Consider the following 24858-nt stretch of genomic DNA (forward strand, 5'->3'; position numbering starts at 1 on the left):
GGCAGTCTTCGTTATCGTATTTGTCGGATGGAATGGACTTGCGCGACTCGTTGTCATTTCAAGAAAAGTCGAGGTATCGCCAATGAGGCTGAGAGTGCGCGGCTGGTTCACCTTTACTCGCCGGTCATCCGCCGGTGGTTCGGTGCATGCGCTGGCGCGTGGTTCCCGGGGGGTTGCGTTCTGGTTGCGGGAGATTGCTGGAAACGTGCGACAATCGCGCTGATCACAGGAGTGATTGCCTGAGTAATTGAGAAGGAGGGTGCAGATTGCTGGACGTAAACGCGCTCCAAAATATCGTGCGTCGACGACAGTCTCTGAGGGGCGGCGAGACAGAGGGCGATGAAAGAATGCAGCCTGCTACAAGGGCGATGTGGAAAAGTTGGGGGGGGGGGGGGGGGGGGCTGGACTCGGTTTTGGTGGAGAGGGAAGGGAGAGGGAGCGTGCGAGTAGTGCGAGATGAGCTGTCGCAAGGTTATATCGTGCCTTAAAGTTCGGGGACGACGAGAGAAAAGGATACGGTGCCAATGTACCGCGAGGTGGTGGTAGTGTTGACGGCAGACGGGGACGTAAAGACAAGGTGTGTTGGTGGGAAGTGTGCGAGGGTGAGGGAAGAGCAGGAGGAATGGCGTATGGTGTGGTGTGCGCGCCTTGATGGGTTGGGTTGGGTGCGCCGCGGTGCGGTGCGGTGCGTCAGGACAGGAGAGGACGGGCGGCTGGCCTGCTTCGTTCAAGGAGCATGGGGGAAGGAAGCAACAGCACGCATCTGCGGGTGTGGATGCTACTGGGCTGCTGGTTGCGTTCGAGAGTCGGGTCGCTTCTGGGACTGGACGGAGACCAGGACTGGGACTTGGGTACCGGCGCGCGGTAGGTATGCAGTAGATGACAGGCTAGAGCAGGTCGACTTGCCGGGGCCCCTCGAAGCTTGATGGTGACAGGCACCCAATGGGGCTACGGCCACGGGTGGGTGACTCGAGGACGGAGGCCAGGAGACGGCTAAAGCAAGGTCGACAGAACGACTACCGTGACGGGGGCTTTTGGGCCCAGGACGAAGGGTACCTGAAGGTTGTGAGAGAACCGGGGGTGGGGGGGGATATCGAATTGTACTGCTGCTGTGCGATTGCAGACGGCAAAGAGAGGGGAGGGGGGATTAGAGCGGGCGGAAGCGCGGAAGGATGTTGCAGGACAACGTCGACTTGTAGGGTTTTTTCGTGCGTGAAAGTATCGAAAAAGGCACGGTTGCCTGTGTAGCCAAAGGTAAGCCGGGCTGAGTACCGCAACAGGTACTTTGGGGAAACGGAAGCCCAGGGTTGTTGCAGGACGATGGACGATGAGAGAGATGGGGGATATCGAGGAAGATCCCACGCCAACGTACCCAAGGTACCTTATCCCGCAGCAGGCCAGTTAATTGAACGCTCGCTGAGAGAGAGGGTGTGTGGAAACGAGAGTCGGTCGTACTATGGACGTAGTGGCCACTGGATGCTGGGCCCGGGGGCGTCGACGGTGTTTCCCTTGGGGTGGTGGCCCTTGTTCGAGCGTTGAGTCTGGTCCAGGCCGCAGCCCAGTCACGGTTGGACTTGGGCCTTGGGTTGGGGGGAGGGACAAGGGAGGAAGTTGTTGTGGAGTATCAATTGCGCGCCGCCGCTGGAGTATTCGGGAATTCGGGAGCGACGTATCGTACCAATCAGATGCTGATCGCGTAGAGTTGGGAAGGGTTCGGTGTGGGCTAAGGCAATGCTAAGGCATATGTAGAAATGTATACTTTCTGTGTACCTTGCCCGGTGGGGAGCGACGCGACCACTCCAAGAAGTTTCCCGGCGCCTGTAAGTGACTAGCTCGTAGCGGTCCCTGACAATGACAATTGCGTTATCTTTGGCTTCGAGGACAGCAGGGCCTTGGGAGGGGTTGTCGCTGAATGGTCGTCAAAGTCGTTTCTTTGAAAGTGTTTGATATGGACAAATTGGCGAATAATGTCGACGACCTCCTTGTCAGTGGCGCCCGCCTGGGTCGAGGGGATGTGGGTGGGATGGAGTTATTGCGTGCGTCTGTATGTACTTAGTATCCCCCAAGGGAGAGAGAGAGAGAGAGAGAGATGGGAGGGCGGGCAGGGAGACAGCGCTCACAGCAAGAGTGTGGGCAGCAGCAGTAGTGTTGTAGCGCCAGCAGCCGGGTGTGGAGGAAGTACCGTGCTTCGTATGAGCGAGGTTATGAGCATCAAGGTACCGTCGTTGTGTGTAGGTTGGTGGTGGTGTTGGTGGTGCTGGGCTGTGTGTGGTTGTGGTGGTGGTATCGGCGGTGGTGGAGGAGGTTTCTGGTCGAAATGGACGGATGGGAATTGCAAGACAAAACAACCTGAAGGGCGGGACGTAGGCCAGCGGGCGAGCGAAGCAGGAGAGACAAGAGAAGGGGAAGGAAGGCCCCTGCCAGCACTCTTGGTGCTAGACCGGATTCCCTGGTGGCACAGCCTCTGGAGGGGACAACGGCGTCAGGAGAGAGCGTGGATTGGTTGGAGATGGTGGTAGCAGTGCGACCGGGCTCAGGGGTCTTGTAGACTTTCGGCGATCGTTGGCACCGTTTGAGGGCTGGTGCTTGCCAGGAGGCGCGTGTGTCTGTCTGGCTGGCAGTCTGTAAGGTGGTGCGGTAGATGAGCTGGTCTGCTTGAGGGCTTGAAAAGTGTGTGTGTGTGTGTGTGTTTGTGCGTCTATGTGTGGGAGAGAGAGAGAGAGAGTGTGTGTGTGTGTGTGTGAGCGAGCAGCGAGTGTGTGAGGACGTGCAGAAAGTGAGAGGCTCCTTCGGTTTCTCTTTGTGCGAGCGCAGATGATGCATGTACCAGGTATGATATGCAAGCTACTTGGTGTTTGCTGTGTGTTGGGGGGAGAATGACGCAGAGTAGGATTGTCTGTTCTCCAGCGGCTTTAAACCACACAGGATGAAGGCCTCGCGTTCCAAGAGGAGGACGGAGGAGAGGAGAGGAGGCAGCGGCAGCGGAACGTGTCCCGGGGAAGCTCGCAAGATCCAAGCTCGGCTTGTGAGTGGTTGCAGCAGATGGGGTTTGGAAGACATGGAAGGCAGGGGTGGGCATGGATGGGCAGAAGAAGGAAGAGCTGGAGAAGGGCACCGCAACTCCTACCTATGCTGAGGTGTAGCACCTCATCAGTGTCGCACTTTCGCAGTCTGCCGTGCCGTGCTACGACGGCGTCTCTCGCCTATCTGAGTTCTGGGCGTCGACTGGGAGTGGAGACGATGATTCGAAACAGGAAAAGAAGGAACGACACCGAGATAGCACCTGCCACTTCCGCTTGCAAACCAAATTCAGCCCTTCCTTCCCTCCCTGACATTCAGCAGCAGTATCATGTATGTTAAGCAAGCAAGGCGAGGCGCTCGGGGGCCAGGAGGGAAGGAAGAGACTGCGGTGCGGTGTTTCCAACCGGGAGGTCTCAAAAACCCATGAACGGGAAGGCAGGACCGGGGATAGGAGGCAGGTATGGGGCCGCCTACCTTACCTATCGGCAGGGCAGCACTGTCCCTGGATGTCCTCCTGTGCTCCTGTGATCTTTCCTTGCTTTTTGGCATGTTGCAGCACGCACGCATCGGGGAAAGAGCGCACGTGGATGGAAAATCATTTGATAAGGCAAGAGCGTCGCGAACTCAAAGCAGGCTCGCTGCGCTGCATCCACGCCGTTATCGCCTTCGGGGTTCCAGAGTTGAGCTGCGCTGCGCTGCGCTGTTGGATGCAATGCGATGCCGGCACACACCTAACCTAACTCGAGGGGCAGTTGAGATCATATGGGAGATTGTATAGGTAGGGTGACGCAGAAAACCAAATACCTCTTCCCAAAGAAAGAATTGAAAATAATAATAATAATTAAAATTGCAAAAGTCTTCAGTCTGTTGCGACTACCCTGCTTGCTTGACGCCTACTTACCTACTGCCTGCAGCGTAAGCTGCCGCTGAAACTTGGGAGGATTGGGACGGGGTCATTGCATGGAGCTAGAGAAGTGTGCCTCGTGCCTCTCTATGGCATCTTGAAGCCAATAGGTAGGCTTCTTGGTATCCGTCGAGACAGGCCACAGAGAAGCTCACCACCGCACGGGAGTGTGGAGTGTGGCCTCAGATGTTGTACGAATAATCCGTGCGGATTTAGCCAGACCCAAAGCCAGGCCAGTCGGTCTACGAATGCCTTTCCTTACAAAGTACAGTGTGTTTCCTGGGAACCCCTCGACAGATCTGTCGGCCCTGATCTACCACGCGAGACCACAGACCAGACGAAGCCATGTGCCCGTCACGCCAGACCCGGTACGTATCGACGCACACACGAGCAATGGCAGCCAGAGACCCCCCCCCCCACCCGGTGCTCCACCTCTAGGCAAGGAACACCACGTCCGCGAAGCAAGGGACCTGAAGAGAGACCAAGACCAGACAAGAAGACCCTTTGCCCGTGCTTGCTGGCTGCGAGCACACCGGCCGAATGCTCCGTAGCCACGGTACTTCACAAAGCTGGTTACTATTGCAGATCGGCATCGACAATCGTCCAGAAAGAAGAAAACCACAGGGTTCATGGTCGAGAACCAGCCACTGCCAGCCTTGCAAAAATCCACGTCCATCAACGACGCAGTGGCTTTCTAGCCCACTGCAACATACATCATGGATCGTCATTGTGCAGTTCGCCGTGACGGGGACATGGGAAGTTGTGTGGTGCGTACTTGGTAAGAGCCAGAGATCTCGGAGTGCGGTGTGCCGTGGTGCCCCTCGTTCGACCGCCAAGATCCCTGAGGTTTCTGGAGTGGCATCTACGGCGGCACGCCAGACAGTCTGCCATCTGCCGCAGCGAGAGCCTGAACCTGAACCCTTATTTGAGTTCGTGCGGGCCAGTCTGTGCCTCGCCTGCGGTCAAGTTCAGAAAGGCACATCCCTAGCTGTCGAGTCTATTCCGACACTTCTGGTAAGCTTTTCTGCCAGTATCAGACTCGCATCATTTCCAGTCCGCTTCACCTCCTGCATAATCCGGCTGCCAATGTTGCTCTTCAACGGCTCGACGGGACCTTTTAATCATACTACCTCATGAGACTTGAAACCCATGATAAGCCGCATCGTATGCAGGCGAGCAGCGCACCCGCACCCATGACATGGTAATATGAGGTAGGATTTAGACTTCCTGTCTTAATAATCGCCAATTTCAGCTTTCTCTCCTTCTATCCCCCGACGCGTATGATTGCGTGATCAAGAATTCTGTTGATGTGAGGGAGGACGCGGCTCTGCGAGGTACCTGCCTAGGGAAGTACTCTCACACTAGAATGTTGGCCTAGTAGGTGGTCCTGGAAGGCGAAAGCCTGCGACGGGAGACGGAGGAATTTGAGCTTGCTGTTCAGCAGGACGAAAGAAACAAGTCTGCCTGCCTTCCCAGACAGGGATGGCACTCGCGCCCCCTTCTTTCTCCTGCCTGTGAAATACGCAGTGTGCGCGGGCTGGTAGTATCTGTACTCTGTACGAAGTATGCAGCAAGAGCGGGCAAGCGGTAGCAAGCTCCTTCAGCCAGTCGCGGAACGACTGGTTTCCCATCGTGCAGGCATTCCCTCCCGTCTGTGCTGACGGGACTTACATCCCACGGGTCCCACGGTGGCCGACCTGCCCGCAAAAACAACATACACAGCACCTTCACCAAGACAAGAGAAGTACCCTAAGAAAAAAGGGACTGCCAGTGATCTGCCGGTCTCCGATTGCCCGGCTCCCGCTACGAGGGCTCGGAGTCTCCAATCTCTCTCGCTTTCACCTTCGTCCCGGATCGGCTGCTCGGGCATCGACACCACCCACCTGGACCCGAACCAGACGCAGGCAGGCACTGAGAAACAAGGTGAGGCAAGCCTCTCTCGCTTATTCAACGTCACGTTAGACGCCGATGAACCTCGGTAGTAGTCCGCCTAATTAAGAAACATATCTCCACGCATGATTCTTCAGCAAAGACTGTTCTTGTTCTGACTTATTCCCAGGCCCATGTGATGTGTCAACCCCGAGAAGAAGGGCGATGCCACGCAGCGGCGGCGGGGAAGGTGGAAGGTGGGCCGTAGCTACCTCCAAGAGGCGTGGGACGCTGGAACCTCCCATCCTTGGGGGAGAGGGTGGCCAAGAGACCTCAACCACAGCCCGAACTTCGACCTCGACCTGCTGGGCTTGACCTTGTCACCTTGCACCTTGACCTCGACTTCGACCTCGTCGACGCTTGCGAGAATGCGGCACATCTGCACGCCAGCAGAACCTTCCCTTGCCCAATGCAGCCCTAGCGCCTTGCTTCCCTGTCCGCTAGCTCACAAGCCGCCTTCCGGTTTGCGCCTTTCCGAAACAGGATATCTTGGTGGGTCCTGCCTCTTTGAAGATGGGTGCGCGCCGTTCGACGCACCCTGCCATCCCTGCCGAGCGAACTCTCTTGCTGCTCGTCATACGTACCTTTCTCCCTCACGCCTACGCACAGTCGACGGAGGCTGATATGAGCTGCCCACACGACCTCGACGTACCTCATCAACATTGTTCGACTGCTTTTGCTGACTTTGACCTCCAGGAGCACCACAACAATACAGAATCATCTGAAATGAACGTCCAATCGTCCGCAAACAAGCCTTCTATTACCGTAAACTCCCGCTACCTTCGAGCCTAAGCCTTCGGCAAAACGTCCGTTCTGCAAAACCCGGAACTTTTCGTAAGCAAATCTTTCGAACAGCAACTCTGAAAAGATGCAAGATGCGAGACACGGGACAAAGCATCGTTGACTGTGGCTGCGCAACGGTACCGCTGGCTGGTTCTTTCCATTGCCGATATCATACACCCGCAATTGCCACTGGCTACGAGCTCCATGCTGTAGTGTTGTTCCAAAGTTGTTCCAACACCAGCCTCTCTTGGTACGCAGCCATCACTGTGCTGGCTTGGCTTGGTTACTTGCAAGTGATTCCTCAGCTTCAGTTTTGCCTTCACTGATTTAGATCAAATCTTCAACGCAACAGCTCTCGGACTTAAGATCAATGCTGTCGGAGACAAGCCTAAAGCGCTTCAGCTGCTCTGGGGAAAAACTTTCGAGGTATGTTGCATACACCTCGTCGTTCACATGCTTTTTGTGACGAATATCTACTAGTAGATCTATGTATGGCGATACATGCCTCCAATTCTTTCGCCCCTGGACGTCGTTTTGCACATGACGGGGGCCTAGTCATCTCCAAGCAAACTAAGAGATTTTGGGTTTCCCTCCAGGCGCGGCCCGGTAGTCAACACTGTTTTCTGCGGCTCATTGGTGACACCTGGTTTGTCCTGCCATCCGCTCCTCATCGCATATCTGGGTCAACACAACTCTTTTGTCAACGTGTGAACAGCCACACCGTCCACACCAAGTTTTATCCGGACCCAGTCTGCAAGGGTCCCGTCATAATGCTCCCAAGTGTACTCTGTTGCCTTTCCAAAGCACGAGGATGTAGGACTGCGGACGATACTCGTCGATGCAGGCCAATCGTCAGTCTTGCTCTGTGCGGAGGAGAATGCCTGTCATTTGGACCGAAACAACTCCTACCCTCGTGTAACGACAGCTGGAGGTACGCGGCCGGTATGCCGACTTATCTTTCGCGGGGAAATGGCACACGCGGAGGTTGGGTAGTATTGGAACAACGGACGACATCCATGTCCGACTTAGGCTGACTCCCCTTGAGATGTCCACGCAGGGCCGACAAAGACAGGAAAAGAACACTGAAATCTTATCCAGCTCTGTCGCCGCGTGTCTCTCTCTCTTTCTCTCTCTCTCCAGACTCACACTATCATGGGCATTTTAAGTCACACCACGGTGACGTACAACCATTCTACCGAGGGGCACCATTCTCACCACCCCTCACCTTCTGGGCAACTATTGAGGGTACCCGAGGTACTGAACAGTGTCGCGGCTGGTAATTTCCAAGGATTGGCCTTGCTGAACTGCAGGATACGCGAGACGTTGCTGGAAGGGAATTCACAACACCGCAGAGGCAAGGAACTCTCGAGGAACCACAGCCTTGCACAAGTTCACCTTGTGCTGTTTCCTCTCAACTTAGAGTTTGAAGGCCGTGAGTTTTGACCTTGCCCGCGACCAAAATAACCTTCATCGCTTCGGCAGCGATTTTCTGACATCCGTCGTTACTTTGAGTTATCGCCTTCACTTGTTTCGACATACCAAGGCGTTTAACTGCTGTTCAGATTACAAATCGCCTCCTCGCGGTAGAGAACAACCAGCAGCCTGGCGGAAGGAGTCGCACATGTTGCAACTCCATGGACTCGATACGCAGCTGTTTTGAGACCGCAACGGGCAAAGCTCTCGACTGAGACTTTGACGAGTGTTATTTCATTGGCCCATAACCCCTGGCAGCGCCGTAGCGCATGGCGCTACTGTACGGATGCCATGGCCAGTCACCTCCGGATGCAGAGCCCTGAAACCAGTGGAGGAGCGTGTTTTCATGGGATGGGTAGCAACGCAGAGCGTTGGAGGAGATGGGCTTTAATTTTGCTTTTGAACTGGCCGAGAATTGGCGCAGCCCACAGCATCTTGAACATCAACAGACTTTGGAGTTCGACTCAGTGCGCACAAGGATCGAAAGACGACAGGGTCTAGCTTCGGAGCTTTTCGGCCAAGCGACGCTGCTTGGTTACCACGACGAGTTAGTGGATGCATGTGCGGGTAGGCAGATCTGCCACCGAGACAAGGCCTGCCAGAGACAAACGGCGGTGGCTATCGTCATGTATCCCACTAATATTGTACCGTGCAGGCGCAACGCTCCACTGGAACTGTCGTCGGGTCTGTACCTTGCGGCCTGCTTCTGACATCTGTCAAGTTGCTGGCGATCCGTAATGGCGCATCGCCTCATCATCCAGAAACCCGGCATGATTGGTCTTTGAACACCAATTGTTTCGCGCTTATCTACACCTTTTTTAAGAGAGATTGACTGCGGCGGACGGTTGCCTAAGTGGTCGTCTACGGCTTCATTCTCGGCTTTGTTGCATACTCTCCGCGTGTCTCTTTGGCGGTCGACAGAAACTCTGTTTCTGCGGTATCAGAAGCATCTGAGTGAGTCAACAGCGGAGCCAGAGCAGAAGCCGATGGACAAATGCACCCTGAGACCTGCAGTCAGTCCTCAGAAATACGAACGCCCTGTGGCCTGAAGAATGCACCACGCGATGACGAGTTATGAGCACATGCTTCGGTGGAAGCTGCATGATTTGAATTGCGAACATCGTCAAGAATGAACGGCAGCGGGGGCGGCTACTGAAAACGGCCCTAGACAGTTGAGGGTGCGTACCTGGGCGGAAGGGTGTCCCACTGGAAGACTTCCGATACGACAACGAACACAGCGTCCCACCGTTCACTAAAGTAGCCTGCGGGGCTTTCGACTGGTTCTTGGGAAAGCTTGGCGTTGGAGACGGAGTACGATACGGCTCTGTCTCTGCAGCATGCCATTGTTGGTGCTCATGTACACGAGAAACTCGGCGAGTGGGGTTGCCTTGTGAGGCTTGCAAAAACATGGCAAACATGACCTTTCACTATCAGCAAGCGTTCGTGGCCGTCTTGGCTGCTATGCAGTTCCGAGCCCGACGTCCCGAGGGCCAGGTCTGTCGAAGCGAAGCACTTGGAGGGGAGGGTCACAGCGACAATTGCTAACCGATGGCTAGCTGGCAGAAAATCTGAACACATTTGTCCATGTTCATGAGTTCGGAGCCATGTCTAAGCAAACTTCAGCTTTGACATTGATATTGAGCTTACTGGCCAGACTCCGCGAAGGCGTATTCGGCTTGACCCGGTTGCAATGAGCAACGCGATAACGCGACTGCCAGCAGGTCGACGACACAAGCCTCATTCTCGCCCTACCTGCATCTTCCTCGTTGAAATTTAGCATGCGCAGGTGTCGCCAGCATAGAACCCGCGATGCTGGTCCGGCTTTCCTCACGGCTCCTTGACCCCAGCGGTCAAACAGAGGTAGCTCTGGGATACGGCCATGATTCCGAGACAAAGCGCCATTCTCCCCGCTTCATTCCTTCTATTTGATATTTCGCAGTAATTATGTTCTCCTCTGCAGAAATTCTAGCATCAAACCCATATCGGAAAGGGTTGAAGTTTCTTGTATTCGTCAAAGCAAGGAAGGGTTCCCGCCCTTGTCCCAAGCAGCGGCCAACAGCAGCAGCCTCCATCCATCCCCAAGCTCTGTCTGTCACCAAGCATGCAAGCTGCAGCACATAAAACAGTCTTCGTCCGAAAACCGCCGTAAACCCCAGAACCTAATTTTGGATCACACCCGGAAGAGCACCAGCCAGCCCTGCGACGCCGAGACAACCGAAACAGATACGGGCAGGCACTCCCTAGACTGTTTGTGGTGGCACATGCCTGGCACGGAGCCTGGAGAGCCCCAAGCTCTGCTAATGCATTCCCCCGTCTCTTTTGACTCTGCTCTGGTGCAGTGTACACGACGCCTGTTTCTGCTCTAGGTACCAAACGGTCCATTCCGTCCGTCGGCCACGAGTCTAACGCCGCGGCCTGGCGGGTTGCGCCTTCAGGAGCAAGCAGGGCCGTTGATGGTTCTTCAACCGACCCGCTAACTCGGCTCGTCAAAAAGTTTCTCCAGTGGCAGAGTCCGAGATGGGTGAATTGAGATATCCCTGTCCTCCGTTCCGTTCGGTCTGTCGAGTCCGTGTTCGTCGTCCTCCGCGCCGGACTGATCCTCCCGCCGACGATGGGTGTCGGGGGTGGAAACAACGCAACGCAGGAACGGCTCTCATCAGCCGAGCTGACACATGCTAGTTGCTTCAGCCGCAATTGCACTACAACATACAGTGCTTACTCTGGGGCGTCTCCGCCAAGGGTCCAGCACCGCCGTCATCAGCCACCGAACAGATGGAGGTCCCTCACTGATTCCCTCGCATCGCATGGCTTGTTGAGGATGCCGTCCAATCTCGAAAACTAGACATTCTGTCGTCTTTGCGTATCTCTTCATACTCTCCGTCTTCTGCAATATATTTACAGACAAAGCCGGGGCCCATCCTCTTCAAATACTGGCTCGCGCGTATCAAGTACTGCTCTGCAGCTTCATCCTGCATCAAATCCACTAGGTGCCTTCCTGCGTCTCAACAAGGTCCATATCTTCTGCAGCCTGACCGCCCAACATGACGGTCGCACAAGGATACCACAACCTCATTCCCACAACCGGCTTGTCGGAGCCGGTCGACACCACGAAACCATATGACCCATCCACACTATCATCCAAAACAGTTCTCATCACCGGAGGAGCCCTCGGCATCGGTGCCGCCTTCGCCCGGGAATGGGCCTCCCACGGAGCCAACATCATCATCGGGGACATCAATGCCTCGGATGGCGAGGCCCTGATTGCCTCACTCCGTACGAGTCACCCCAATGCCTCTCACCACTTCGTCAACTGTGACGTCACCTCCTGGGAATCGCAAGTGAACTTCTTCAAGGAAGCCGCGCGCCTCTCTCCAAACGGCGCCATCGACATTGTCGTCGCCAACGCAGGCGTCAACCACGTCGGCCATAACAGCACCTTTGACAAGCCCGTCGCCTCCAAGTCGGACCCCGACGCCCCCAGCGAGCCATCCACCAAGACCATCGCCGTCAACATCACAGGGGTAAGCTACACGACGAACCTCGGCATGTTCTGGCTTCCCCGCAACGGCAAGCGCGCAAACGACTCGTCCAAGCCGAAGGACCGGTGTCTCCTGCTCATCGGCTCCATTGCCGGCGTCGTCCACCTCCCCGGCCAGACGCCGTACTGCATGTCAAAGCACGCGGTGACGGGACTCTTCCGCGCCATGCGCGCAACGGCGTACATGTCGCACGGCGTGCGGCTGAACATGCTCTGCCCGTACTTCATCAGCGACAGCAACATGTTTCCCCGCGCCGGTGAGGCTGCGCTGCTCGGCGGCGGTGCAGGCGGAGCGCGGTTCGGGGACGTGGTCGATGCTGCCACGAGGCTTGTCGCGGACGAGGGGGTCATCGGGAGGGCTCTGCTTGTTGGGCCGAAGATTAAGGATGAGGAAAACGGGGTTGAGGATGAGGTCGCGGCATGGGATGTTTATGCGGAGGATTACAAGGATTGTGAGGCTTTTGTTTGGAGGTGGGTTAGGCTTATGAACACGGTTGAGATGGCCAAGGGGTGGGTTGGTTGGGTGAGGGATTGTTTTGGGATCTTGACGAGGAGGTGAGAGGGGAAGGGAGGTTGTTGCTGACTGTGGGACACTGAGAAAGTCTTTTGTGCAAGCTCGCTGCGTCCAACCGTGGCGAGGCACACAAGTGGTTTGGTAATGTCTACAAGAAGACGAACATGGCAATATTACCAATTTGAGCAAGATGAGATGTTGCATTGTGAGATCTGATACGCGAGAGATCTGTAGTGGTCGATCGATCCGGCTGACGGGAAATAAGGTCAAGCTTTTTGATCCTTGTGGTCCAGTCAGCATCTTGGTTTATATGAAGACTATCCGCGCTGTCACAGCGTTGGGGGCCAACCTATGAGTCGGAAAAGAACTGAAGGTTTTCAACCTACTTTCGTGTCGTGTTCACGTCGACCTTCATGGGTTGGTGTTCTCAAAGCTTCGAGATGTATAAATAGACACAGGTTTTGCGACAACTGCGTTCGACACCAAATCAGGCCAGAGGATCTTGGCCTCACTAAGAGGTCCAGAATATCGATGTTCCCGGTATGGCCTTCGTCATGTATGGGCTCATCTGCTTGCCCCGATAGGTTGAGAAGTGTTTATCCGACGAAGTGTCTGGCGGGAACGTGAGAACAGGGGGTATTACTACACGTATAGATTCGAGGCAATGAAGAGGGCGGATTCTGTCGGACGGGCAATTATGGTCTGAGAGAGTCGAAACTGCCGGGACTCAATCTATCAAGCTCTGCAGCGGAAACTTGTCGGGTGAGCAGTTCTGATGGATTAAAAGCTTGTGAATCCCGACATTTGCTTGGGGTGTGAGTGAGAGGTGGGTGGGTGTTTGGTTTATATAGTCTTGGACAGATGAGCGTGTCGCCGAACAGCTTCATTTACGAGTTGATATAAGCTGCCCTGTTATGAATGATGTGTTTTCTTCAGCAATGAGATGAGAGAAAGATGCAACTTCAGCTGTGTTAGTCTAAGCCGTGTCAGCTCCGTGCCCAGCTTTATGGCTATGCTAGAGATTGCTAAGACAAATCGTGAGTATGCTTGGAGGAATATATTGGGGAAGCCGACGAAGCCATCGGAGGACTGACAAGAAGGTACGTCAGTTGATCGAGAGGTGCTGGTTGATGTTGAAGCGCCAAGGCGAATTGGGTTATATTCAATTCAAGTTCCCCATGATGTCTCACGCAAATGCTCCGAGTAAGCCCAATGATACACGATCGAGACGGCATATGGTTCTCAAACCTGTGAAATAGGGCATGACTACTTGGAAGCAGCACACTAGCTCTGGTGCAGGAACTGCAAGGCATCAGTACACCCGGATAATGCTGAGGTCATTGGAGACGGCGATGCGGGCGAGAGGCATGATTCATCTTCGAAGACAGCTTGCTGTATTGAGCTTCTTACCTGGCCTGAGCGACGCTGACGAGTGATCGAAGTAAGGCAAGGTGCAGTACCACCACCATCTTTGCGGTCGAGTGAACACAACTGCAGCAAGCAGCAGTGTTATAGACATGAGCTTCGCAAAGTATACGCCTCAGGCTCATGGCCTCGCTGTATCTGCATATAAGTCTAATTATCCCAGAGAGTCTCGTTTTCTTGAGCCAGGATCGCCGCTAATTTTGCCGCCGCCGAAAGATTCCAGAGTATCGATGATAGCAACAGAACCCCAGGTCAAGCTAAAATAAACCTTTGGTTCCCCAACCCCTTTGATCGTCAATACGTTATTGTCATCCGCTCATGTTGCCCGTTGTCTATTCCAAAGGTTTGCCTCCGAGCTGATATTCACATCGAGCCTACTAACCCCTGGTTCTGAAGATCGACATGTCTTTCATGTACTGACGCGTGATAACAACCAAGTAGGGAGACAAGATTGACATAGTCTCGCTAATTTGTTGAACTCAGAAATGAACATCATAAGTGTGTAATACACTTTTAAGCGTTAGGCGTTTTCAGATCATCGGAATGACGAGAAACCTTCGCATGTTCCGAACATGTACATAAGCAGGGAGCCGTAGACTATTTTTCTCTGCGATCATCTATCCGTCCCGATGTGTCCTGGAGGGATCTTCATGTCTGGCAGAGGTTGCATGCTCGTCGCCAGCTCATTGATGTTGACGCTTCGTCCGTGGATGTGGGTTATGCGATCTGGGAAATGAAGGGTTGTAGAAGGGAGAAAGAGGAGGTAAGTTAACCCTGGGGAGAGGCATTGAGACAATCTTGATGTTTGGTATGAGTTCCTTGATGACCCATCAGGTATTAGGTAAAACTTGAGGTGATGTCTATACTTTTGCAGAACGTAGTAGCGTCAGCGTGAAGCATCGGGCTTCATGCAAGCGTCAGTATTATGGTATCTGTTTGTTTGGGGACGTTAAACAGACGCAGATGATAGGACTATAAGGTCTTCTAGACAGAACCGGAAAATTGAACTCTTCACCGCGAATGGTCATTGCGATGTCTTTTGAAGAGAGTGTGACCAGCAGAAGCAATGCGATGGGGGATGGAATCTCTGGCATGGAGAACCCAATACATTACAGCATGTTTATGGATGCAAACATCCGAATACGTATGAAGAGGTGGTGGACGCCAGCGTGGATGCAAGATATCCCCTTGTCTGGACCCGGTTTCCAAGGGACGCGTATGAAAGACTTCAGGCCCCATACTCTGCTATGACAGGCTTTTAAAGTCATTGTACAGCGCTCTGGACGAGTCTTTTATCCGTGATGAGCAAAAGCCTATGAAGCCTACGTCATTTAAATACATGCACGTGTATACGATGTTCCAATGACAGGCATGGTCTAGCATACTTCCGGCAGGGTTTCCCGGAGGTAGCCGAGACTAAGAACATTGTCTTTCAGATAGTCTATTGTAGTACATATATACTATGAATTAAGATCACTTGGGCTACGAAGAGACAAGGGGAAATCATAGACTTCAGCCTACTCCAGCCAAGTATGAACACGCTGTGTCAGTGGCGCACTCGCATTGTTCTACGATTAGACTCGTGTTTTCGGCAGAAAGGGATCTGTAGAAGACGGTCGATTTGGCTCATATGATACACTTATGAATAATCCACAGAGCTTGGGGAACTATGAAGGATGGCGAGGTTGGTGGTGAGATGGTCACCGAGTATGCAAACGCAGACCGCTCGGGTTCTTGTCTTGTAAGCTTCAGTTTCTCTTTTACTACTTAATCAGAAGGATATCTTCAACAAATTCTTGGGAGCTGTACTCAGACCGGCCAAACGATTCAGTAACTAGTTTTTTGCTCTTACGTGGACGGTCTACACTTCTCACAGGGAAAGAGCCGACGTCTCGAGTAGCTCAGCTCGGAAATCAGATCATGAAAACAGCCACACGATATGGCTTTAGAGGCCTTTGTTTGTAAGATGGCGAGCCCACTGAAAAATCTGCAGAGCTACAGCAATGCTTGAACCTGATTCTATATATGTGGCTGATTTTGCTTCACACATTCACCTAGACAGACCAGGCAGCTGCTACCCGGTTGTTGGTCTCACCAAGTGCCACAGGCAGTCCGGAAGCCGTCACCAGCACCAGCTTTGACCAACCAACCAGAGCGAGCTGAACAACAAACGACCACGAATACTGGGACGAGAAGTTCCACCTAACGGCCTTTCTTCTCGTCTGCCCTTGCCTCCCTCGCTCTTTCTCAACCAGAGTCCTCTTTCTCCCCCATCAAATCCAAGTCTAGCTGATACCAACACCCTCTCCAGACCACACTCCTCGCCCTGCTTATCTGTCGAGTTCGTCCTCATAGGTCCTTTCACCATACGGCCGTTGCATGAAGATTCAACTAACAACCGGCGCAGGATCCTCCCATCATGCCTGAGCGCCCGAGCGAATTCCGCCAGCGCGGCGAGACCATCGACGACTGGCGGGACAGATTGCGACGTGTCGACCCTGATGCTGGCGATGATGTTGACGGCTTCTCCAAGCTGATGGCGGAGAGAGAGAGTCGGAAGAAGCTGCTGGCTTTCGCCGGCATTCGCATGAAACCCAGCAGCGACAGGACGCCATTCTGGCGCACTTTCAGGACTTCGTCAAAAAACTCGAGAGGCTTCCAGACGATGTCACTGATGGCCAGATTGAGGAGGCATGCTTCCCTCCTCCCAAGGCGGGCGACTCAGGTCGCTCCAAATGGAAACCCCCTCCGGCGCAACCTGAAGTTATTCATGGGATTCGTCGTGCGCTTTGGTGTGCCCCCCGGTTCCCACGACGCTGCTGTCTCTGACAGCTGCCTCGCCCAGTACCGCGATGTCCTCATGTTCTGGGTTTCGAGGAGCTACCGTCTGTTTTTTGAAACCGATATGACTAAGTAGTCGCAGTATCTCAGACATACCTGGGCTCTTGAGACAGAGAATCTTGAAGTGCTGGTGCCCTCCAGTATTTACCAAACCGTTGTCAAAAGGCCCAGGGGACCCATATCCCAAGGCGTCGAACCTGAATTATCAAGGCCACTGAAAGCATGCTCCTCTATCAGGTCTCACTGACTTGGTTCTTGGCTCCTACAGACTGCCACATTTAAACAGCTTTTCCTGTCGGGGCTTGCGTGTCTCGACGGAGCATAACACAACATTCATGCGTGAAGCAGATGCCGCTCCCCGGTGTCTAGCTTCAAAGAGAGGAACAAGTAGGGAAGGGTGACCAACCTTTCAAACTCAGTAGCCACTTCCCCAGTACCTCAAGTCACGTAAGATATCTAAGCAGGAAGCAAGACGATCTACGTCTTAGACACGTTGTCCCTCTTTTATATCAGTACGTCACACGCCTATCTAACATAGAAACTTTAGAGTTGTCTTCACATGCCGCTGTAGCTCTATTACCCCGCCAGTCTACACGAATACTATCAAAACTACACCCTAAAGCTCTGAAAAGCTCACAGGAACCCTCAAAAGCAATATCGGCCCCTAAAACAGAGCCAAATAGCAAAAGACTGGACGAACAGGGAATCGAACCCTGGACCACTCACATATTGGACGATAGAATCATCCGGTGCTAAGCGAGTATTATACCACTAAACCATTCGCCCACGATGATTTCGCCCGGACTTGAACCGGAGACCTTCAGTGTGTTAGACTGACGTGATAACCAACTACACCACGAAACCATTTGAATTGTTGAAAGGCGTAGCGAAATGTGCATATGTTTCGGTCGGCGACGAGGCCAGAAGTTGTCGTCGAGCGAGGATTGGGTGGTGGGCGCGACGTGGTGGGGTGCATTCCGGCGCGGTGGGTCGGCGAGATGAGAGACCAATCAATCTCGGGCTCACATCACGTTAAGAGAAGGTCGGTTGCGATTCAACTCTAAAACCAAGGTTGTGTCTCCCTCGGTTGCGCTGTGTCGGGCAGTGATGTTCTCTCGCTGCCTGTGGCCGTTATCTCGTCCGGTCATGCCAGTGTGGGGGCACTCGACGGTATCAAGCCGACGGTATCAAGCAGTCTCCCAAACGAATGGCAGGTTGACAGGGACGCGGACAAGGGTGAGACGGCTGGTCGTTGTCGGAGCCCACGGCATCTTGACCCGATGCTGTGATTGTGTCAGCCTCGTATTTACGCCGCCTTTGAGCTCACACGATGGCCGGGGCGGAGTCGAGTCCGGTATATGGCAGTCGATGTGCGGATGATCCCATCACCTGCCTGAAGATCTTGGCTCTATCCGCATTCAGCCAGCCATGGAGTTGAACATACCAAATGACCTGTGGATCTATAGTACGAGATCGGCACAGCCCCAGCCTTGAGCCGCATCCCGCTCGTGGACGTCCAGCTCGGTCGGGTACTCCTGGAACGGCGGTGGCAGCGGAGACACACTGGCTGGTCATTACGAAGCACGTGGCGTACGTGGTGGTACACGACAAGCGGCAGCCTGCCTCCCCGGAATGATTATCCAATAGTCAGGCAATGACAAGCGACTTGGAGGATGAGTCCGGAACCATGGTGATACGCAGAAACCCGTGCCTCATGGGAAAGCGTCTTTCAATCCAGTCCTGGATTGCAAGGCGCGGCGCGATGGGATCACTCAACGAGACCGCGCGGCCGACCCGGCAGTTTCTTGAGTGGCGGTAGCAGGCTCAATCGCTTTCGGGTATCAACTTGACCGCGCGCTTCGGGAACTCAGGTCCCTGATGATTCCGGGCGACTCGGGCCCGACCTTCGCGCGAAAGGAACATCGAGCTCAGACTTTGGAGTGCTCAATATAGCAGCACGGGCCAGTGCGTTCTCTCCAAGGCAGATCAGTTTGTTGGCCGTCCTCAAGTACGCAGGCAAGGCGAAGGCCTGTGATGCGTGCACAGAGCCTGGGGATAAGTCTGCACAATTTAGCGCAAGGTCGATATTGACCACTGGGGATTGCGAGATGAACTAGAGACTAGCTCGTGCGATTGCAGATCCTCCGCATAGAAGCACTGGGAAACCCATGGCAATGCGGCGCAGGCTACACCAGGTTTGGCTCAAAGGACAACGTCGACAGCATAAACACCGAAAGACTCGATATTGGGTGGCACTTGCGGCAATTGCGTTGGCAAAATTTGACCGCGGCAGAATGGTAGAACCGGAGTTTCGACCAAGGACGACAATGACAGCTGTCTGTAGAAGAATGGACGGTTGAAAATCGCATCGACAGATGTTTGCTACGATGAAGCAGAAGTCATCAATAGTCGAAATGAGGTGACCCGGATTTTGGGACCGAGTATTGGGGGCCGAGCATTTAGGGGATCGACGACGAATTGGCGCATTGACTTGGTCAGGGTGGTCAGAGGATTTAGACTTCCTGCCTGAAACTCTGTGGTGCTAATGGTTCAGTCCGTCTCATCTCCGCCACGTGGAAAAGTGAGACGGCGGAGAATTGGCCTGGGCGCCTGTCTCGCAGTAGACATCTCGGCTCTTTGGCGAGTATGGTGTCAGTTTCCACATGGCTGTTCGAGAATAAACGACATCAGCCATGTCGATGGAGATCATATCGAACGAACCAGGGGCGAACCGCTGTCGAAAATCTCTGCCGCTGCAACGACCGAGGCATCAGAGACGGACCAGGGCTCCAGGTGGAGGAACGTTGACAGGCCGTCGCTGGCACTTGAATGGGCCGGGGTCTAGACGCCGTTTGCCAAGTCTGCAACCCGGCAGACCGGTTCCTCGGTTCAAGCAGAAGTTGTTCCTTCGAGGGTAAAGCCAGCAGGCCGGACATGGAGAGCGGGTCAAGGAACAGCAATCTCAGAATCGAGATGTCTTGTTTGGTTGGCAACGGGGTCGATATGCGGGTGATGAGGAGTAAACGAAACCACCTCATCTCAGTAATCCAAAAGCATGGAGAACAATGTCATCCAGCAGCACAGACAGGAGCTCATACCGAGTTGGGGGCCAGAATCCGGCCTGGGTTCCTGGACAAGCCATGGACTTGCAACGTCATGGTGATGGTGATAGGAGGGTTGAAGTTAGGATCTTGCCCAGAAAGGACGCCCAGGCCGAGGAATGGAGTGTCGCAGGCGTCATGGCCTCGGTATCGGGCCGTAGTGATGTGACAGAAAGTTGAAGGGAGTGGACTTTGCGAGAAGCGAGAAGACTGCAGTCGCATCTGCGGCTAGCATTCTGGGGACCCCGGAATCCCACCAGTCGGTTCACAGGTGTAAGGCGCAAGGGAGCCTGTTGTTGAGATGTTGATATCAGGCTATTTGGGAAGGAGAGAAAATTTTCATGACGAGCGCGGGTTGGAGGCAGAAAATGACGAGTTGCGATTGGCGAATTAACGGCGAGTTCAAAGTCTTGGCTTGTTGGTTTGCTCTGGACTGGCCGATTGCTCACCGGGGATAAGGCGGGAGGCGGCTGACCCTCGTCTAGCCGGAAATTTGCGAGTCTTTGCAAGCTGCCTACTTGCTAGAGGTTGAAAGTGACAGGCGGACAGTGACGTACGTGTCTTAGTCTTCGGCTCCGAGTGTCCGCGACAAACTTGGTTCGGTTGCGGGTTATTCGTGGATATACGGGTATCCGCGGTGATGATTCTGACAATTGATTGAGTGTAGATGAAGGATTTGTGGTTGATAGGGGTGGACCTCTTGGCAAACCCCTCATAGAGCGCGTGCGTGTTCGGCAGTGTCCAAGGTGACTTTGGTCGATGAAGTGCATGGAAGCATGCCCCGGGCTGGCATGGACAGGCTGTGTTGGGATACGGTGGTGCATGTGGATCAGAGGCGAGAGAGCATCTCGCAGACTCGCAGGATGGAATAGCTGCAGCACCTTGGTCAGTCCCGTCTGCTGTCGGTGGCTTCCATCCTTACCTAGCTACCTCAGGTAAGGTAGATAGGTACCTCAAGGTTCAGAGCTCGGGGTAGAAAGGAGCGCGAGTTGTTGCATTGTCGGCTGCGAGGCGGTGGTGGAGGAGACGGAGACGGAGAAGGAGGAACAGGTAGCAAGGCCTTAGGTAAGGTACGAATGCATGGCCGATTCCCTGTGCATTGGCCCTGCATCTGCATTCAAGGTGCATTGGCTGGAGTGCGGCTGTGCATTTAGTCCCTGGGAAAGGGATGCAGGAAGCAGGAGAAAATGCGAGCTAAAATGTTTGGTAGACGCAGGATGGAAACTCTGATACGGAGATGCTGGAAGCTGCCGTCAGAGGGAGTCCGTCATGCTCTTGCCAGTGGTTGGACTACCCCGAGTGCGTAGGTGATGCGGGCAGCGGACAGGAAGAAGGTGGAGAGGAGTGTCGTGGAGTGGAGACTTTCACACCCTGCCATGTGCCGATAGCTAGGTACCTTGCCTTAGGTAAGATTCAAGGGCTAGTGGGAAAGAGCAGCCGGGATGCTGTGTCCTCGGCCGAGTGTCAAGTCAGAGACTGAAGAAGGAGCGAATGTGTCCATGGAAGGTGAAGGTATATGGATCCGTAATGTAATCAATCGCCTAGGTAGGGAAGGCACGATTTGACGGGAGGCGTTGATTGCAGGAAGGAGGGAGCTCCCCACTTGGTCAATGACGCAGGGCAGGCGCACTCTGCATCGACCTCGAGTATCTTCGCCGGGAAATAGCTTGCAACGGAATACACGGCTTTGGTCTCTACCTCTTACCTTACGGACGAAAGTGTAGCTTGGGTAGGCAGGTTGCACGAGAGGAAAATGGCCGATGGGACGGCATGGAAAAGAACTGGAAGACTGGGGGGCAGCGTGGCCTGCCGCGGCAAGGGCTTTCAATGGCTGGAAGCCATCGGGACGAACCACGAGGTGAGGCAGTCGTTGGGGTCCACTGTCCACTGCGTCCCATCGCCGCTCCTGCCCTGTCCTGTCTCTCCTGCCCTGTCCATTCTGCCCTGCACCTGCACTTGCACCTGCAGCTGCCACACGCGGAGCCATTATAAAAAAAATAAAAAAAAAAGGCAGGAAAGACTGAGAAACAGAAACACCAGGAGCGCGCTAAAACACAACTCGTCTGCATCCACTGCGACCTGAACTCCACTTTCTCTCCTGTCAAAAGGCTCGAGAGCCAGCACCCCAACACATGAGAGGTCAACCAACTCACTCGTGAGCCCACCGTCCCCTTGGCCGGAGGCACCTTACCACATGGGACGGTTGAGCACCGCTGGAGCTGGTCCACCGGCCATGCAGGAGCGGTGCTCGTGCGTCGCAGCTCTCTGGGTCTCTGGGTAGACGGCAGCCTGACTCGCTGGAAGAGGAGAAGACGCGCCGCGCCGTTCGACAACTCCTCTACATCTCTCCTCCTCAGGGCATCCATAGATTGCACCTCAGACTCATCCAGCGGTTCTTGCGGCTTGCCTTCTCTGGCCATTGACCGTCGCGGCCGAAAGCGACGGGACCGCCCAGGCCGGAGTGCAGAGCACCTCATCCGTTGAACCTGCCCCAAAGACACCAAAACCCCGTCTAAGCGGCATGAGACTCGCCCGGTCAAACGACACTCGCCAGTGACGAGATGCCAGGGTATCTGCACATACACTAGGCCACCTTGACTGGCCAATTGGAACCCAACCTGTCCATCGGGGAGATATCACTGCATCTTGGCTCAACTATCGGACATATAGCGAGGGCAGCATGCCATTTTGGGAAAGAAGGAAGGAAAGAAGCGTGGAGATGGACCCCCGGATCAACATCGACACTACGCACCAACGACGGGACCACATCACCACCTCACCATACCTACCTTATGGTAGGGTAGGCGCACTAGGCAACGGCAGAAACGGGGAACCACCTCACTCTCAAACACCGCCGCCGTCTTCGCAAACCGCCAATCCCCAAATCTCACGTTGTTCCTTTGTGCACACGACAAAGCCCGCTGCCCCAAATAGCTTGGGGCCATTGACGACGTTGGACCTACCGCGCAAGCGTCCGACAGTAGCGTCAGCCTCTCCGTTATGTCAGACAGTCCAGCATCCAAGCTGCGAGACACCTTTCCACTCCTGGTCGCCTCCTGCTTCTGATGATTCTCTCATCGCATCATCTCATCATCCGCCTTCTCCGGCGGACACTGTGCCTTGGGTTTGCTTTGTGAGGTACGGATACCATACACTGTAGAGCGCATCTGTATCCATCGGGCAAGGTACGGACCAGGCTTCCGTGGACCGTGGACCGCCCGGGGATTCTTACATGCCCCTCCCGCCGTCGCTTCCTCGTCTCATGTACTGCGTAGTCTCGTCTCCATCTCGTCCGTCGTCAGCAATAAGATTTTCTCTTCTCGTCTCTTCGTCCAATCCCTCGGCCTGTCACCCGTCGTCGCCCGCCAGTCACATCACCCACATTGCATCACATCGCATCCCATCCCGTCACCTACGCGTACCTACATAGAGACTGCGTATATCGCGTGCATCGCGTGCATCGCACCGCACCCGCACCCGCCCCTCGCCATCTGTTGCCGCCACACGTCGCCTCTCGCCTCTCAGCCCTGACGAGTCGTTTGTTCTTTGGGCTCCTTCCACCAAACAGAACAGCCATTCCTTGCCTTGGCCCTTGTTGCGGTATGTCACCTGGCGGCTGTGTCTTGTAATGCGTGCAACCATCAACACATGCTCTGCCATCAATCAACTCGATGCCTTTTGCTTCATCCCTCCGGCTCGCCTTGCCTGTCCAGAGCCTGAATCCTGGCGCTCCGGCATTGGCATTGAGCTTTCTTTCTTCTCCGTGTTGCTGCTGACTTCATCACTTGATCGTTTTACCTTTACTTTCTCTCTTCCTCCTCCCCCCTCCGCCTGGCCTGCTATCTGTTGCTTTTGCTTTTTCCTACAGTGTCTATTTCGGTCAGCCAATGCAGTCGAGCCCGGCAGCCGGCAAGCGGAAATAACCTTAGCTGACCTCAAGTAAGGTATCGGACCAGATCAACCTCAATCGTCCTGTCTTGTCCCGGGCCTCCAGGACGACAGCCACAGCACCAGCCAACCAACCAACGCATCACTTGCTGGCTTTCTCCGGGATCACCAGTTACTTACATGGACACACCATCGTCTTTGACGACCCCATTGGCGACACTGCACCGCACTGCAGCACTGCAAGCACAAGAAGAAAAAGCACAACCAGGTCCGATCACCTTACAGCAAGACAGAAGTGACGACTGCATTTGACAATCACTGACCTCCCTGCTTCTGCTACCTGACTTCTGCTCGTGACGCCCCCACCCTCCCAGATCCTTCCTTCAGCTGGGTTTATCTTTTGCATTATCCTGACCGTTCAGCCTGGTCGGCGAATATTTTGCCTCTCTCTCACACGCCCCTCCGCCTCCCGTCACCTTACACATACCTACCTACGCAGTAGTAGTGTAGTGTACTTGGACCACGACCTGGGGCAGACCCAGTACGTACCCGTTCAGGCCCGCAAGGTAGGTGCCTTAACTTAGGTACCTTTCCACCTCATGCTTGAGCTGACAGCCCGCCCAGCAGCGGCACGCACCACATCCAAGGCAACCTGCTGCGGCAAAGTCTCTCACCTGCGGTAACCTCACCGGGCAGCCGCTACATTAACCTCTACCTGCTACCGCCAGGCACTCTGGCTACCACCATCAACGTCTCAACTTCAACAGCTCACCCTCACTCACCACAGGGCACCTCGCCTCGCCTATTCACTCGACCCCGACATTGACCTAGCGTCCCCTGCCTACCTGGTACCTGCTTCAGGTACCTACCTTACCTTACGAGAGGCCCTTGCAGACCAGACGACGGGTGGACAAGCCAAACTCGCCTCTTCCTGCTGCACTGTACCAACGGACCTACCGCGCGCTGCCTTAGCCAACTTCCATTGGGTACAGAAGAGGAGAGAGAGCCTTGCCGCGAACTTATGGACTCCATCTCTCTTTTCTGCCTCCCGTCTTCCTCATCTTGACCCTCGATCTTTTCCTCCTCCTCTTCCGTCTTTTCCTCTCTCTTCACGCTACTTACCATCCTGAGCTGCTTGCCTGCCTACCTACCTACCTACCTACCTAGAGACGGTGGTGGTGGTGTTGCTGCTGCTTGGCCGCCCCCATCTTCCATTATTCTTTTTTGGCTTCCACCCAGCTTGCTGCAGCGCTGCACCTTGCACCTTGCACCTGTTCTTGTCCCCCCCGTGCATCTGCATTTGCATCTACATTTTGCTCGTCCCCCGTTCCCCGTCAACCCCCCCTACCCATATCCCAGGCTAACACCCCCCCTCCTTCGTTCCCCACTCTTCCAATCAATTCGGACGGGCCAGACCCAGAACTCCCTGACCCGAGCCCCC

At 54.5% G+C, this 24858-nt stretch overlaps 2 protein-coding genes across 2 annotated transcripts; both read left to right on the forward strand.

Annotated features, from left to right (window-relative positions):
- Positions 1-11151: 11151 nt before the first annotated feature.
- aflH (5'-hydroxyaverantin dehydrogenase) lies at positions 11152-12207 on the forward strand (the record flags this gene model as incomplete). The annotated part of the gene is made up of 1 exon (XM_037327392.1): positions 11152-12207. The coding sequence occupies one exon, from the start codon at positions 11152-11154 to the stop codon at positions 12205-12207; it is 1056 nt and encodes a 351-aa protein (XP_037173697.1).
- Positions 12208-16006: 3799 nt separating this feature from the next.
- CGCA056_v012149 (uncharacterized protein) lies at positions 16007-16504 on the forward strand (the record flags this gene model as incomplete). Its single annotated transcript, XM_037327393.1, has 1 exon — positions 16007-16504. One exon carries the CDS (start codon positions 16007-16009, stop codon positions 16502-16504), a length of 498 nt encoding a protein of 165 aa, XP_037173696.1.
- Positions 16505-24858: the final 8354 nt, after the last annotated feature.

This window comes from Colletotrichum aenigma, assembly GCF_013390185.1.
Source record: "Colletotrichum aenigma strain Cg56 chromosome Unknown KSG_Cg56_contig08, whole genome shotgun sequence".
NCBI classification, from domain to species: domain Eukaryota; kingdom Fungi; phylum Ascomycota; class Sordariomycetes; order Glomerellales; family Glomerellaceae; genus Colletotrichum; species Colletotrichum aenigma.